At 37.9% G+C, this 13,766-nt stretch overlaps 3 protein-coding genes across 8 annotated transcripts; 1 reads left to right on the forward strand and 2 right to left on the reverse strand.

The window, feature by feature from the left end:
- Nucleotides 1-119: 119 nt before the first annotated feature.
- On the reverse strand, nucleotides 120-13,237 carry LOC137722427 (uncharacterized). Its single transcript, XM_068461423.2, has 2 exons — nucleotides 13,163-13,237; nucleotides 120-896 (listed from the first exon to the last, which is right to left on the reverse strand). Exon 2 carries the CDS (start codon nucleotides 758-760, stop codon nucleotides 281-283), a length of 480 nt encoding a protein of 159 aa, XP_068317524.2. The 5' UTR covers nucleotides 761-896; nucleotides 13,163-13,237; the 3' UTR covers nucleotides 120-280.
- LOC137723460 (uncharacterized) lies at nucleotides 7,364-10,690 on the forward strand. Of its 6 annotated transcripts, none has more exons than XM_088693000.1 (9): nucleotides 7,364-7,679; nucleotides 7,766-7,884; nucleotides 8,340-8,438; nucleotides 8,579-8,698; nucleotides 8,912-9,050; nucleotides 9,191-9,255; nucleotides 9,676-9,742; nucleotides 10,096-10,168; nucleotides 10,397-10,690. In XM_088693000.1, the coding sequence occupies exons 1-4, from the start codon at nucleotides 7,497-7,499 to the stop codon at nucleotides 8,685-8,687; spliced, it is 510 nt and encodes a 169-aa protein (XP_088549126.1). In that variant the 5' UTR covers nucleotides 7,364-7,496; the 3' UTR covers nucleotides 8,688-8,698; nucleotides 8,912-9,050; nucleotides 9,191-9,255; nucleotides 9,676-9,742; nucleotides 10,096-10,168; nucleotides 10,397-10,690. The 6 variants fall into 6 exon arrangements, 5 of the variants coding, with proteins under 5 accessions (XP_088549126.1, XP_088549127.1, XP_088549128.1 ...); XM_088693001.1 differs by having other exon boundaries at nucleotides 8,343-8,438; XM_088693002.1 differs by having other exon boundaries at nucleotides 7,368-7,679; nucleotides 8,530-8,698.
- Nucleotides 12,085-13,170, reverse strand: LOC137722635 (protein SRC2-like). Its single transcript, XM_068461684.2, has one exon. The coding sequence runs from the start codon at nucleotides 13,126-13,128 to the stop codon at nucleotides 12,259-12,261; it is 870 nt and encodes a 289-aa protein (XP_068317785.2). The 5' UTR covers nucleotides 13,129-13,170; the 3' UTR covers nucleotides 12,085-12,258.
- Nucleotides 13,238-13,766: the final 529 nt, after the last annotated feature.

Raw genomic sequence — 13,766 nt, forward strand, 5'->3', positions numbered from 1 at the left:
TATAGATCATATATACTACAAACTAAAATGGCTTAAAAATATAGAGAGAGTCAACTTAAATTTGAGAATCATTCAGCGAACTGAAAAATTGGTGGAAAAATGAATGGGGAAAAAAAAGCCACAAAATCCACTGATGATTATTGAACAGAAAAAAAGGCACAAAATCCACTGAGGATCATTGAAAAAACTCAAAACAACAAAGTCATCACCCCGATCCAAACATATTCCCGATCAAGAATCCACCCAGCAACCCAGCTCCCACACCCAGCGCCATGTTCCCTCATCCGCCCCTCTTAGGCTTCTGCGGCTGCACAACTTGCACGACTTGCACAACTTGCTGCCGGTGCTGATGAGGCTGTGGCCGGGCGCGTGGCTGCGGCGGCTGCACAACTTGCACAACTTGCACAACTTGCTGCCGGTGCTGATGAGTTGCTGGCCGGGCGCGTGGCTGCGGCGGCTGCACAACTTGCACAACTTGCACAACTTGCTGCCGGTGCTGATGAGGCGGTGGCTGTGGCCGGGCGCGTTGCTGTGGCGGCTGCACAACTTGCTGCCTCTGTACAACAACTTGCTGCCGCTTCACAACTTGCTGCCTCTGCACAACAACTTCCTGCCGCTGCACAACTTGCTGCCGCTGCACAACTTGCTGCCGCTGCACAACTTGCTGCCTCTGCACAACAACTTCCTGCCGCTGCACAACTTGCTGCCTCTGCACAACTTGCTGCCGCTTCACAACTTGAAGTCCGGGCCGGTTTGCCATCACGGGCTCTTGGACTTTCTTCTGGGGCTCTGGGACCGGAGCCGAAAACTTGTCACCGAAATTGATGGTCCCCTTGGGGTTTCCGCTCGACGATCGGAGGCCGTAGCTGACGTGCTTGAGGGGATCTTGAGAGTTGTTGAAATTGGAAGTTGGAAGAAGAAGATTGTTCGACTGGAATTGGGAAGATTTGGGAAATTGTTGAATTGTGAATTGGTTGATAAAGATCTTAAATTTATAGAGCAGGGGAGGTGAGAGGATGAAGACAAAAGAAAAGGCAGCTTCTGTGAAGCTTCACTGAGTTACATTTTTTAATTTAATTTTTTTACAATTTTGTTAATTAGGCAACGTTATAGATTCCTTTTCCTAATTTCGAGTATTTCCTATAATATTTGTTTACGCGTATATTTTTTAAATTTATTTTTTCATGAATAAATATTTACACGTAATTTAATTTTATTTGTTTCGTATTTTTTGTTTTTTGACGTGCCATTTGGCTAAATAAGGGATTAATGTGATTGTAATGTAGAGATTGAGCTCGAATTCAATACCAACGTACTATTTTGACCAATTAGAAAAATCGAAACATAAAAAATAAATATTTCATATCACTTGAACGTCATGTGAGGAAGAAAAAATTAATTTTCTGACTAACTGACCCGACGTATGTCAACAAATTATACAATAGAGCATTGTTCACAAAAAGGGTTCTCTCATCAATTTGATCAAACACATTATATTATATATACTAAAATCCAGTTGAGTTTCGGCACTGTTCAGTAATAGTGTCCGGACGGATCTGCCCTGGCTTCTTTGCTTTCTTCTGTTTCTCTTGCTTGCTTCGTGCGTTGGAGAAACCCTTAATGTTATCCTTCTTTTCTTCGGAGTTCTTTCACTTTTTGGCCACGTGTTGATCATCCTAGATATCTTTTTTTTTCCATTAGGTATCTTTTTTTTCCATTATGACTTCCTCTTTTACTTTACTTTTTGTGTCGCCATCGACTCTCTCTTCAATTCCAGCGCTTTATCCTTACCTAATCCACACTGGCAGCAATGGTACATGCATTTCCACCAAAAAATAATTAAAAAACCTTACCTCATCACACCTGGCAGCAATGATGCATGCCTTGAAATATAATTAAAAAAAACAAAAATCTAGAACATGTTTGCCCCTGTTTGATGTCAGCTTGCCTGTTGCTTTTCTTCTTTTGCACAGCCTTCCCATGCGTTCTCCACTGTTTTGCCACGCGTCGATCATCGTGGATAAGTTCTCTTCAATTGCATCTCTCCAAATCTCCTTCAGTTTCCAATTGCTTTCCTTTTCTCAACCTTTGGTTTCCGATCTTCTCATCTTTCTCATTTTTCTCAGCCAAATCATCTGTGTAAATTTCTTGCGTTTAAAACCCTTGGAAAAATATATAGTTGTTGCATCTTCCATTTAAAATCCCTGGGTCAGTACTGATTTTGTTGGTTTTTGGATTTTATCAGGGTGAATTTGTTATCTCCAAGGTCCACCTCTGTATGGTGGTGAGTTTTTTTAACCTTTAAAGTATTGCTGTTTTAATTTTTATTTTTGTAGTTTTCCATGTTCGAGTGGGATTTTTGTATGAATTTTTTTCCTTCTAATTCTGGGTGTTTTCTTTATATTGTTAGATCTGATGTCTGGATGTATGATTTGTTTGTGTTTTTCGTTTCAGAACACGATGCTCTATGTTTTTTGGAATTTAGTTTTTGTAATTTTTGGTGTTTTGTTTATATCCTTGGAACTGTCGTTTGGTTGTATGATTTGCATCTCTTTTTTAGTTTCAGGACACTTTGCTCTTCGTTTTTTGGGGCTTCTATGTGCAACTTCGAAGTCGTTTATGCTCAAGGTAAATAATTTCAGCTTTTTCCTTTTAGCATTTTATGCAACAAATATATATATATATATATATATATATATATATATATATATTTTAATATTATGAATGACATCCCGATCAAGATCGGGGCATGCTGGCCGTCACGTGGAAGTGACATAACCATGTGCACAGTGCGGAAGCTAATAAATAATAATAAAAGTACGAATAAATAAAAACCAGATATACACAAAGTAAGAATATACATGTGCAAGCGTAAGTGTGAAAATAAAGTTCAGAGCACGAAGACCTAATGCAGTTTGGGAGAAACAACACTACATAAACACACTCGAATGTGGTCCTACACTAGTGATAATCTATCAGATATGCCGGGAAAATCCTCTGGGGAGCCACCAAAAGTGCTAGCCAACTAAAACCTGGAAGGGCGCAAAACAGAAAGCGTAAGTGGGCAAAAACAAAGCTTTTCAAAAACCATTTCATAAACAAAGTTCTAACACCTCGTCGTAAAACGTGTATACTTCCCAGAAAATAGAATATACATATAAATATAAGTCATGCTCAGAATTATGCCATGTCAGATGCCTCAAAACAGAATACAAGTACTCAGGTAATGCCAAACAATGTTATGTAATCTTTCAGCCGGAGTCACCTAATGTGACCTGTACGGCTGAATCTAGAGCTCAAATCTCCATCTCACTAACTATACAAGCACACGAGTCTGAACCACCTAAAGTGGTCTGTACGACAGGACTGGGTGTATAATAAGTACGCTCAAGTGCTACGATCACGTGAAGGCTGAGCGAATAATCGCGGGTCACCTACGAGTCGGAACCACCTAAAGTGGTATGTACGACAGGACTGTGCACCTAACTTGGATCCAAGATGAGCGTGTGGTGCGGGAGGTGAACATCACGTGAATGATTGTGCCCAACTCTGGGCGGGAGCACTAACACCGGGGGTGCAGGTTATGAGCTCTCTATGCATCTTAAATCACTACTGAACATAAACATAAATCATAACTCACCTGGCACTTACCTGTGCGTCCGCAGCATCAAACATATACATATGCGACTAATAATGCATAATTAAATGGGCAAACATAATGCATGACATATAAACGTATAAACGTTTCATTTCACTTTCCAGGAAAAACATAAGTATATAGGTATATACGGAAAACCAAAAGCCCACTCATTGATATATAGAAGGGTCGTAACCCCCTTGCCTCGAGTGACCGTGCTCATCCTCGGGATAAGTCTCACCTATATGCGAAACAACTATAAAAACGTTAATTTTAAAGCACATAACCAACCTTACGAAATAACTTCTCATACAAAGCTCAAATGGGGTGTATGAATACACCAACGTGATCTACTCAACCTCAGGAACATCCCCATATTTTCAAAAAAAAATTCCGATGTCGCACGCGCCTCTATGCGTCGGCCAACGCACGGCCACATGCGCCACCCACGCGCAGGCACGTGCCTGGCACACTGACAGCGTTAGTTAATGCCGTCAGGAATATTTTGTTAACTCTGACAGAATCTGTTAACGACGTTAGGAATATTCCGTCCAAACTGACGGAATATTCCGTCGTTTTCTCCGGCCAAACTCCGGCGCCATCGCCGGTGCCGGAAAACCTGAAAAATTTCAAAACCTTGTATCTCTTTCGTTTTTCAATCAAATTTCACAAAATTGGTACCAAAATGAAGCTTACAACAAGAGGAACAAATCAATACCACTTTCAAGCACTAAAACCCACATAATCTCGTCGGGAAAACACTACCAACTCCGCCAAACTTGTAACTCACGATCCCGACATCCAAAACCTTCAAACGAACCACCCCGAGCCTCCTAAGGACCTCACCAAGCTTCCTACAAGCTTGAAATTCCCAAAAACACAAGAATTAACGTGTGCATGAACAGTGACCAAATCGGGGGGATCCCGAGTTCGACGTGAAAACGAAGGTATCCTTACCCGAAATGGGTATGGTTGAACTCCTAAGGACCTCACGAGCACGAATATGTAATTTGTTTCCTCGATCTGTGAAGGTTTCAATGGTTTTGGTTGTCGTCCGTACAAAAGGATAGGAAATGGAGAGTGAGAGAGAGTCGGGACAGGGCAGAGAGAAAGAGAGGAATGTGTGTAGATGTGTGTGTGGTCCAAAATCCACCAACCAAAAACCAAAAATGACCACACTACAAAAAACCATGCTAGGGGCAAAACTATCATTTCACCCCTACGGTACTAAAAGTCCAGGACGGGCTGTCACAGTGAAGTTGTGTTTTCTATAGTGTGAAAGTCGAATATGTGGGAATTATATATATATATATATATATATATATATATATTAGATTTTGGTGTCTTTTAGGGTTTTATTCTGGAGCTTGCAAGCCATTTTTGGGTCAGGTATATATTTTATCTCTTTGCTATTAAATTTATTTTTTATTTGGGTTTTTTGGTTGTTTGTGGTTCAATTTTTCCCTGAAAATTTAAAAAGAGAGGAATGGTCATGATTAATTTTTCCATATTGAATCTCAAATTATTAGTGTATAGATACAAAAAATGATTTTAGTGTATGTAGGCAAGATAAAATTTCTATGTCAAATGGTGAAGTATCACGACTTGGTTTCCAATTTTAATGTTCTTTTTATGTGTTGTCGTTGCTTTCATAAATTGATACATTATTGTTGATAAAACTGATTTGGTTTTGCAGACCATAATTTTTAAGCAACAAAATTAAGCTGGAAATTAAATTGAGGTATGAATGCTTCCACTTATTCAGGTTATTCAATTGATATTTTCCTTTATTGGATTTTATTTTTGAATGTTGTTTGATAAAACTAATTTGGTTTTGTAGATTAAGATTTTTAAGCGAGAAATTCAATTGAAATTGTAATGAATTTGCAAATTTGTCAAGTATATCTTACATTCGTGGTTCCATATTCACTTTACCCATAACTATTGAATTTTCTCTCTTGACTGGATGGATTTTTATAGTTTTCAGGATCTACAGTTGCAATGCCTTTGATGGATAAAACACAGAGGACCCAGCTACTCTTGTAGAGCTTCTTTAGCATCGTAAGTTAAAACTGCATATCATTTTTTTTGTTTCATGGAATTCATTATGTTTAATAGCATACCAATTATGTGATACCAATTGTTATCTTAGCAGTTTCTAACAATTTGTAAAGTACGGATAAATGTGTAGAAGTTTGAATTATACATATGAAAGTTTCATCTATTATGCTCTTTTACTAATTTTTGTTACACAATCAATCATTCACAGGTAATGCTATTCAGAGTGGTTCAAAGAATTTCAAGAGCCTCATTCATCCAATTTATGCTCTTCATGTAAAAATTCTTTCAATAAGTTCAAACATCTTTCGGTGTAGATAACATTAACATTCTGTAACAATATATTATAGCTTTGAAACATTTTTTTCATACGATTTCTAATCCCGCAACAACGCGCGGGCAATATTTCTAGTCAACAATTAAAATTGAGTGATTAGTGATCAAGATATTAAATATGGCGAGTGAGGCAGCGGTGTTCCCACATCGACAAGCCAAAAACGCGTAAAAGCCGCGCAAAGCAACATACGTTTTGCGTGGCGCAATGCCCCTCTAAAACTTAAAGGGAGTTTTAACAAAAAAAAAAATCTGTTATACTGTTCATTTTAACGGAAACACCATATTTTTACACTAAAAAGTTAATTCTGGTACTATTTATTTTATCCTTTATTTTGTCCTTATCATTAAAACTCAAAGTTTTCAAATTCTTTTCATTAGTTTTCTTAAACATAAATTCTTAATGGGGAGAAGGAGAAAAAGATCATCTTTGAATCTTTCATTTCAAATTCAGGTATCAAGTGATTTGCACTTTTAAAATTTGATTTAACAGTTAAAAATTATTATAATTTTTAAAAGTTTTACTAATTTTTCTATTTTTAATCGTTGGATCAAATTTTAAAAGTTCGGATCACTTGATCTCTGGACTTTGAAGGAAGAGATGCGAAGATGATCTTTTTCCGAAAAAAGAAACAAAAGTGAATGAATTCCATCTGACGTAATCACACGTTCACATCTATAAATTCATGAACTTTGGAATATGCTCATATGCTAATGGTTTTAGATATAGGAGTTTTAATGAAAAGTTTATGGTACTGTTCATTTTAATGAAAAACCATATTTTTATACTAAAAAATAAACCTAGTACTATTCATTTTACCCTTTATTTTGTCTATATCGTTAAAACTCAAAGTTTTCAAATTTTTTTTTATTAGTTTTCCTTTTAGATATTATTTTGGGTTTATACATATAAAATACATTTAAAGAGTTATTCCTCTTTAACTAATGATATATATCAATCGTTTAGTTGAGATTTTCAATGTGCCGTACATTATCTATATACTAAAGCTCAGCAGAAACCACTTTTCAACCTGTGAGAGCAAGCATTGATCATCAACAGTGAAAGGGCGGAACTGCCCTTGGTTTCTGCTTTGGTCCCCGTACTGTTCACACTTTGCTCTATTTTGTCCTTGCTGGATGCCCTCTCTCATTCCTCAGTCTCTGCTTTTTTTTTTTTGAGTTTTAACAAAAAATTTACGGTACTGTTTACTTTAACGAAAAATCATATTTTTACATTAAAAAGTTAATTCTGATACTATTTATTTTATCTTTTATCGTTAAAACTTAAAGTTTTCAAATTTTTTTCTTTAATTTCTTTTTGATTTTTGGGTTTTGCTCTGCTTTTTCGCTTTCCACGCGTCCATCGTTGTAGTGCGTTGACTGTTTCCACTTTTCTTCTCGCCTTTTTCCTTCCGTTTCCGGATTTCTTTCTCTCACAATTCTATGCTTCTGTCTCCCTCGCTCTCAAATGCCGCCTTATCTCGCTCTCCGACCTTGCGATCTCAGTCAGGAAAATCTGCTTCTTTCGCTCTCTTTCGCTTTTAAATCTCAGTTAAAGCGATTCTACTGGTCTCAAATTACACCATATTTGAGGAGAGCTTCTTGTGATTCTTTAAAATCAGAGAGCTCCCCTTTTACCACTGCAACAGAGGTTCTTCAAATTCTCCCCATTTCTCATCCTAAACCCTAATTTCCAAACAACTATTTCTTAATTTCAATTTTTTTTAATTTGTTCAGGCACGAGTACCGCACGTATTTCTACAAGGTCTTCAAGCTTTACACAAAGCTATGGATCGCAAGACACTCCTCCCTCTCTTCTCTCACGCATCTTCAACTCTGTGTCTTTCACTCTTGAGGTACCTGCCAATGTTGCTAATCTTCAATTTCCATGTTAAGGTTCCATTTTTCTTCATTTCTGGGATTTGGGTTTTAATTTCGGTAATTTATTTTTATTAAATTTGGTTGTGTGGTTAATAATTTTTCTAATATTTTGACTTCTTTTTTTTTTTTTTTTTTTTTTTTCTATACAAATTTCGATTAAATTGCATGCAGTTGAATTATTTTAAAATTCCCTGTATATTTATTATTTGTTTCCAATAGCAGATACTTAGGTAGTATATTTTATGAAAACTCTGATTAATTTTTACATATTCTTCTTTTCTGGCGAGAAGGTTAGGGATAAGCTCGCACCCAAACTCGAGAGTGACCCAACCTGTTTGCTCTGTTTTTGGATTTCGTTTTTAAATTTGATATATATATATATATATATATATATATATATTTTTTTTTTTATTTTAAATTTCTCTTCTAGCAGTTATGGAGGAGTTGGGGAGGAAGAACAGAGTCTTCAGCAACTGAGCTTCAAAGCTACGTCTTTTTCCCTCTTAATGTTTCATCGAGGAAGACGATGGTTAGTTGGTACTATGTTTTTGAAAAATGATTTTTGAAGAAGTTTTTGGAAAGTTTTGAGATTTTTTAGCTTATGAATTCATATTTTTTAGGAATCAAATGGACCCAAGATTGGTATTTTGAAATCCTCAAAATCTTCAGGCCTGTAGAAGAAGATGAGGACATTGAGATTGAGATAGCTGACGTTCTTTATGGTCTTAGACTCTTAGGAAGCAAACCCAAATTGAAAAACTTCGAAGTTCGAAACTAAAGAAAGAAATGGTATTAGTGACGGTTTTCTGTTTTTATTTTTATTTATTTTTTATTTTTTAAATTTTTGATACAAGGTATGTTCTGCTTTAAACTAATCTAATCTGTGGTTGCAAGTAGGGTGTTTGAACTCGGGTGCAAAGGGATGCGTATCCACTCTGGCCAATATGACTACGCCTACGTTTGAATCTAATGATTTTTATCTTTTTATGTTTGCGTTTGCAGAGTCTGAGGAGAAGAAAGTGGAGTCTGAAAGTCGATGGACTCCCACAAGGAGAAAGTTGAAAATCCATTCGTAGATTTTTTTAATTTAAATTTCTGGGTTGTGCTCAAATTTTCGTTAAATTTGTGGGGTTTTTTGGTGGTAAGCCTCTTCACTCTCTTCCTTTTTTTCTCTCTAAACTCTTTTCGTGGAATATATTTTGTTTGATTGCAGAGTTTTTAGTTCTTAAAAATCTCCAATATTTTTTATTTGGTTTCCTCTTGATTTTTGTTGCCTAATAGATATGTACCAGAGCACGGGAGATGCCCTTCCGCAGCAGTATGGTGGCTCTGCAGCTCACAACACTGTATGTTCTTATTTTATTCTTGGGTTAGAGCATGCATATGTTATCAGTTGGTAGATGTCATAGATCAACCCCTATATTCTAACGTCAAGTAAAAAAAGAAGAAAAACTCAACTTTAATCAAATGTCCACTGAAAAGAAAACAAATCACATTACAGACCAATACCTTTTTGCAATCGTCTTGACAACAACTTATCTGGGTATCTTCCATCAAAGTTCTCGGAGTTGCCAAGCTTATTAATATTGTATGTTTTCTTACTTGGGAACATAAATTTGTGCCTTAATTAAGTTTTCATCCTTTCCTTTCTTAAATTTTCGTACAGTTGGGAACAATTCTCTAGACTTTCCTTTTTCTACAACATAATTTGAGGGATGCAATCCCGTATCAAGTTTCTTAGCCCTATAATCTTATTTGTTTTGCAGTCAAGTTGACAACTTTGGTGGGACTACAATTCCAAACTCGTAGCAACATGTCTAAACTGTTCAAGTTGTAAGTGCTGCTTCTGATTCTATGTCTTTTAGCAAGTTTAAAGGTAAAATTGTGTGATCTAAGGACCACAATCTCTATTTATTCATACATCAGATTTAAAGCTCCAACTACGGAGGTGTAAATCCAAAAGATTTGTGATTAATCATAGCAACAATAGAGGGAATCATAGTTTTTGTTGGGAAACGCATATTTCCAACCACTGCAAGGAACATCTCCCATTTCTATCTGATGTTATATCACATTAGGTGATGGTGCTGGTTGTTTGGAATGACAATCGAGAAGTAGCTCTTAATATTTAACACGACAAATCATGTCAAGATTGAATATCTTTGTGTTTTCGTTGTTTCTTTCAGGAGTTTGAGGAACTGCAACTTACAATGGCCTATTCTTGATTTCAGTAGGATTCCAAACCTTGGTTATGCACAGGTTAATGCAATTTATAATTTTGGGTTTCTCTAATTTTCTGCATTTTTTAGTGATTTATTTGATGAAAGTTTCAATCTTCAAGTACATTTTTCATACATGTACTCAACAAATGTCAGGATTACTGAATTTGTTTGAATTTGTTTGGACTACAAATTAAATTTTGGGGTTGTTTGAATTTGTTTAATGTGGTCCAAGATCAATCGATTTGATGTTCTAAGTTCTTTGTAGGCAAAACATTGGAGCAGATGGTCATATTTAGAAGAGCAAACGAGGATGCAGTTCTTGCTGTTGCATGAAGTTGATGTGCATGAGATGGACATCCATCCTGTCTCCAATGGAAGAAATTTGATGTCACCATCTTCAGCTTTCCTCATGCAGGTCATTACTCTTGGCTAAGTGAAAAGTACTCGGACCTTATTGAGTAAGTCACTAATTATTCATTTCAATTAATTGATGATTAGGATATTATTTGTAAATAGGATTGTAAATATGTTGTATATATAATTTTCAATCCCACAGCAACGCGCGGGCACCATTTCTAGTATAGACTGAAATGGCTTAAAAATATAGAGTCAACTTAAATGTGAAAATCATTCAGCAGCAGAACTAAAAAATTGGTGGAAGAATGAATAGGGGAAAAAAAAGGCACAAAATCCACTGATGATTATTGAAAAAACTCAAACAACAAAGTCATCAACCCGATCCAAACATATTCCCGATCAAGAATCCACCCAGCAACGCAGCTCCCACACCCAGCGCCATGTTCCTCATCCGCCCCTCTTGGGCTTCTGCGGCTGCACAACTTGCTGCCGCGGGTACCCGTAACCCGGTTGCTGGTGAGGCGGTGGCCGGGCGTGTGGCTGCGGCGGCTGCACAACTTGCACAACTTGCTGCGGTGGCCGGTACCCAATGGCAAGTTCTTTGAAGATGCAACCGCATTGTACTCATGTTAGGCATGGTCTATGTTTAGATCATATAGGTTTTTCTGATGGTTGAGTAACTTGGTTTCCTCTTTCGGATGGTCTCTACACGATAAGGTATAGTTTATGATATGACACCGCAGATGCAGTTTCTATGCGAGTTGAAGAATATGCATTTGAGATTACGCCTTCGCCTGCACTGCGTTGAATGCAGACCGCCATATCCATAGCCTTGTACGATTGCCTAATTGAAATGATCAATGCCGCTCACCAAAGCCTTTCTTGGGTGAGGCAGACGCTATGACTGTGACACAAGGATTCCTTGACCTTTGTTTGGTGGAAAGTATAGTAGGCAGATGGACTGGACCGGAAGCAATTTGGATGGTTTGGCAATTGGCATAGGTTGCCGGCAACTAATTGACTTCCAATAACCGTGCTGCGTCACTAAAATCGTTTTCAACGCTTCCAGAATAGTTCTTATGATTGACAAACTGGAAAGTGAACTTTACCTACTTCTCCAAATTCACTTCAAATTCTCCTACCCTCCAATTCCCCCGTATTTGAACCGTTGCAATTAAAGCGCGTTAACATTTGGTATTGTCCTTTTTTTTATTTTTTTTTATTTTTATAGAGAGAAAGAAATAGAGAAAAATGAGAGAGGAGGGGACTCGAGGAGAAGGGATTTAGACGGGAATAGTGGCGTAGCCACGATTATAAAATAATGGGTCATAATATCACAAACAAAAGTTTCATTGAGCTATTCATTGAGTACTTAGTATGCACCTCCTAATTCATGTCAACGTATGCCGAAAGTTTATACGAACATATGTTGATAACTGTTATTTATAGAGGCTTGTCGAGGATAGATGAAGAATAATAGGAAGTAATGTTAAAGACTGTCAAAGGCTTTTTAACTAAGGTATTTCATTGAGCACATGTTGTCATAATAGTCACTCAAAAGAAGAGAGAAAAAATAGATAAATATATAGAAGAAAATAGAAGAAAGAGAAGAAAATTATAATTTAGTTTCTCTCAACTAATCTACTGATGATTATTGAACATTAAACCCTAAAACCTCCACTAACATTTTTACGTCTTCCTTCGTCCCAAAACCAAAAACTTAAACAACAAATTAAAACACCCCAAAAAAGAAAAAATAAAATAAAATCACTAGAAATCAAAGCCACCACCAAAGTCATCACCGACCCCAGCATCGTAGCCAGCATCATAAGCGGCCATCTCACCCACGTCCCCAATCATATCCCCGATCAATAATCCACCCAGCAACCCAGCTCCCACACCCATCGCCATGTTCCCTCCTCCGCCCCTCTTAGGCTTCTGCGGCTGCACAACTTGCTGCGGCGGGTACCCGTACCCCGGCTGAGGCGGGTATCCGTACCCGGCTTGTGGCGGTGGCGCGTACCCGTAACCCGGTTGCTGATGAGGCGGTGGTGGGTACCCACCGGGTGGCGGGTATGGGTAAGCTTGGGTAGGTGGGTAGGCACCCGCGGGCGGGTAGCCGGAGCTTGACCCGGGCTGTCCAGTCGGGTATGCCATCACGGGCTCGTAGGCTTTCTTCTGGGGCTCTGGAGCCGGAACCGAAAACTTGTCACCGAATTTGTACCCGAAATTGATGGTCCCCTTGGGCTTTCCGCTCGACGATCGGAGGCCGTAGCTGACGTGCTTGATCTGCTTCTTCTGATCATCGCCGCCGCCCATGGTGTCGAGTAGCTCCTTGAGCGGGATCTTGACCTTGCCGATCTTGGTGTCTCCCAAAGTGCGTTCGGAGACGAGCTTGACGTTGAGGGTGAGGCGGTTGTTGAGGAGGGCGGCTTCGTCGACGGTGAACCTGATGGGGTAGCTGGTCCACTTGGGGTTGGTGCCACCGTCCTTGACGACGGGGGTTTTGGTATTCTGCTTCTTGTTGCGGGGGTCGCCGGCGACCGAAACTGCGGCATAGACGTCCATCTTGGAGAAGAGATTGACATCCTTGAGGTCGTTGGCCGAGTCGATGATTACCTCCAGAGGCCTGCAATCCATGGCGATGATTCCTGAGAGTTATTGAAATTGGAATTTGGAAGAAGAAGATTGTTCGACTGGAATTTGGAAGATTTGGGAAATTGTTGAGTTGTGGAGCGGTGGATAAAAATCTTGAATTTATAGAGCAGGGGAGGTGAGGATGAAGACAAAAGAAGAGGCAGCTTCTGTGAAGCTTCACTGAGTCACATTTTTTAATTTAATTTTTTTACAATTTTGTTAATTAGGTAACGTTATAAATTTCTTTTCTAATTTCGAGTATTTCCTAGAATATTTGTTTACGCGTTTTTTTTATTTTAAATTTATTTCTTCATGAATAAATCTTTACGCGTAATTTAATTTTATTTGTTTCATATTTTTTGCCATTTGGCTAAATAAGGGATTAATGTGATTATAAAGTAGAGATTGAACTCGAACTCAATACCCAAACACTGTTCTGACCAACTAAAAAAATATAAACATAAAAAATAAATATTTCTTATCACTTGAACGTGAGAAAGAAAACATTAACTTCGTGAATAACTGACCCGACGTATGTCAACAAATTATGCAATAGAGCATTGTTCACAAGTAAGGGTTCTCTCATCAAATTGATCAAACACATCAACAATTAAAATTGAGTGAAAGAATTCATGTGAATA

Source organism: Pyrus communis, chromosome 4, assembly GCF_041283825.1.
Source record: "Pyrus communis isolate YQ-2024b chromosome 4, ASM4128382v1, whole genome shotgun sequence".
NCBI classification, from domain to species: Eukaryota; Viridiplantae; Streptophyta; class Magnoliopsida; order Rosales; family Rosaceae; genus Pyrus; species Pyrus communis.

Excerpts from the sequence above, each read along its gene's own strand:
- LOC137723460 (XM_088693000.1), top strand. The coding sequence starts at position 7,497 with ATGCCGCCTTATCTCGCTCTCCGACCTTGCGATCTCAGTCAGGAAAAT. Across the intron at positions 7,680-7,765 it reads CTTTTACCACTGCAACAGAG|GCACGAGTACCGCACGTATT; the intron begins GTTCTTCAAATT and ends TAATTTGTTCAG. Across the intron at positions 7,885-8,339 it reads CTGTGTCTTTCACTCTTGAG|CAGTTATGGAGGAGTTGGGG; the intron begins GTACCTGCCAAT and ends TTTCTCTTCTAG.
- LOC137722635 (XM_068461684.2), bottom strand. The coding sequence starts at position 13,128 with ATGGATTGCAGGCCTCTGGAGGTAATCATCGACTCGGCCAACGACCTC.
- LOC137722427 (XM_068461423.2), bottom strand. The coding sequence starts at position 760 with ATGGCAAACCGGCCCGGACTTCAAGTTGTGAAGCGGCAGCAAGTTGTG.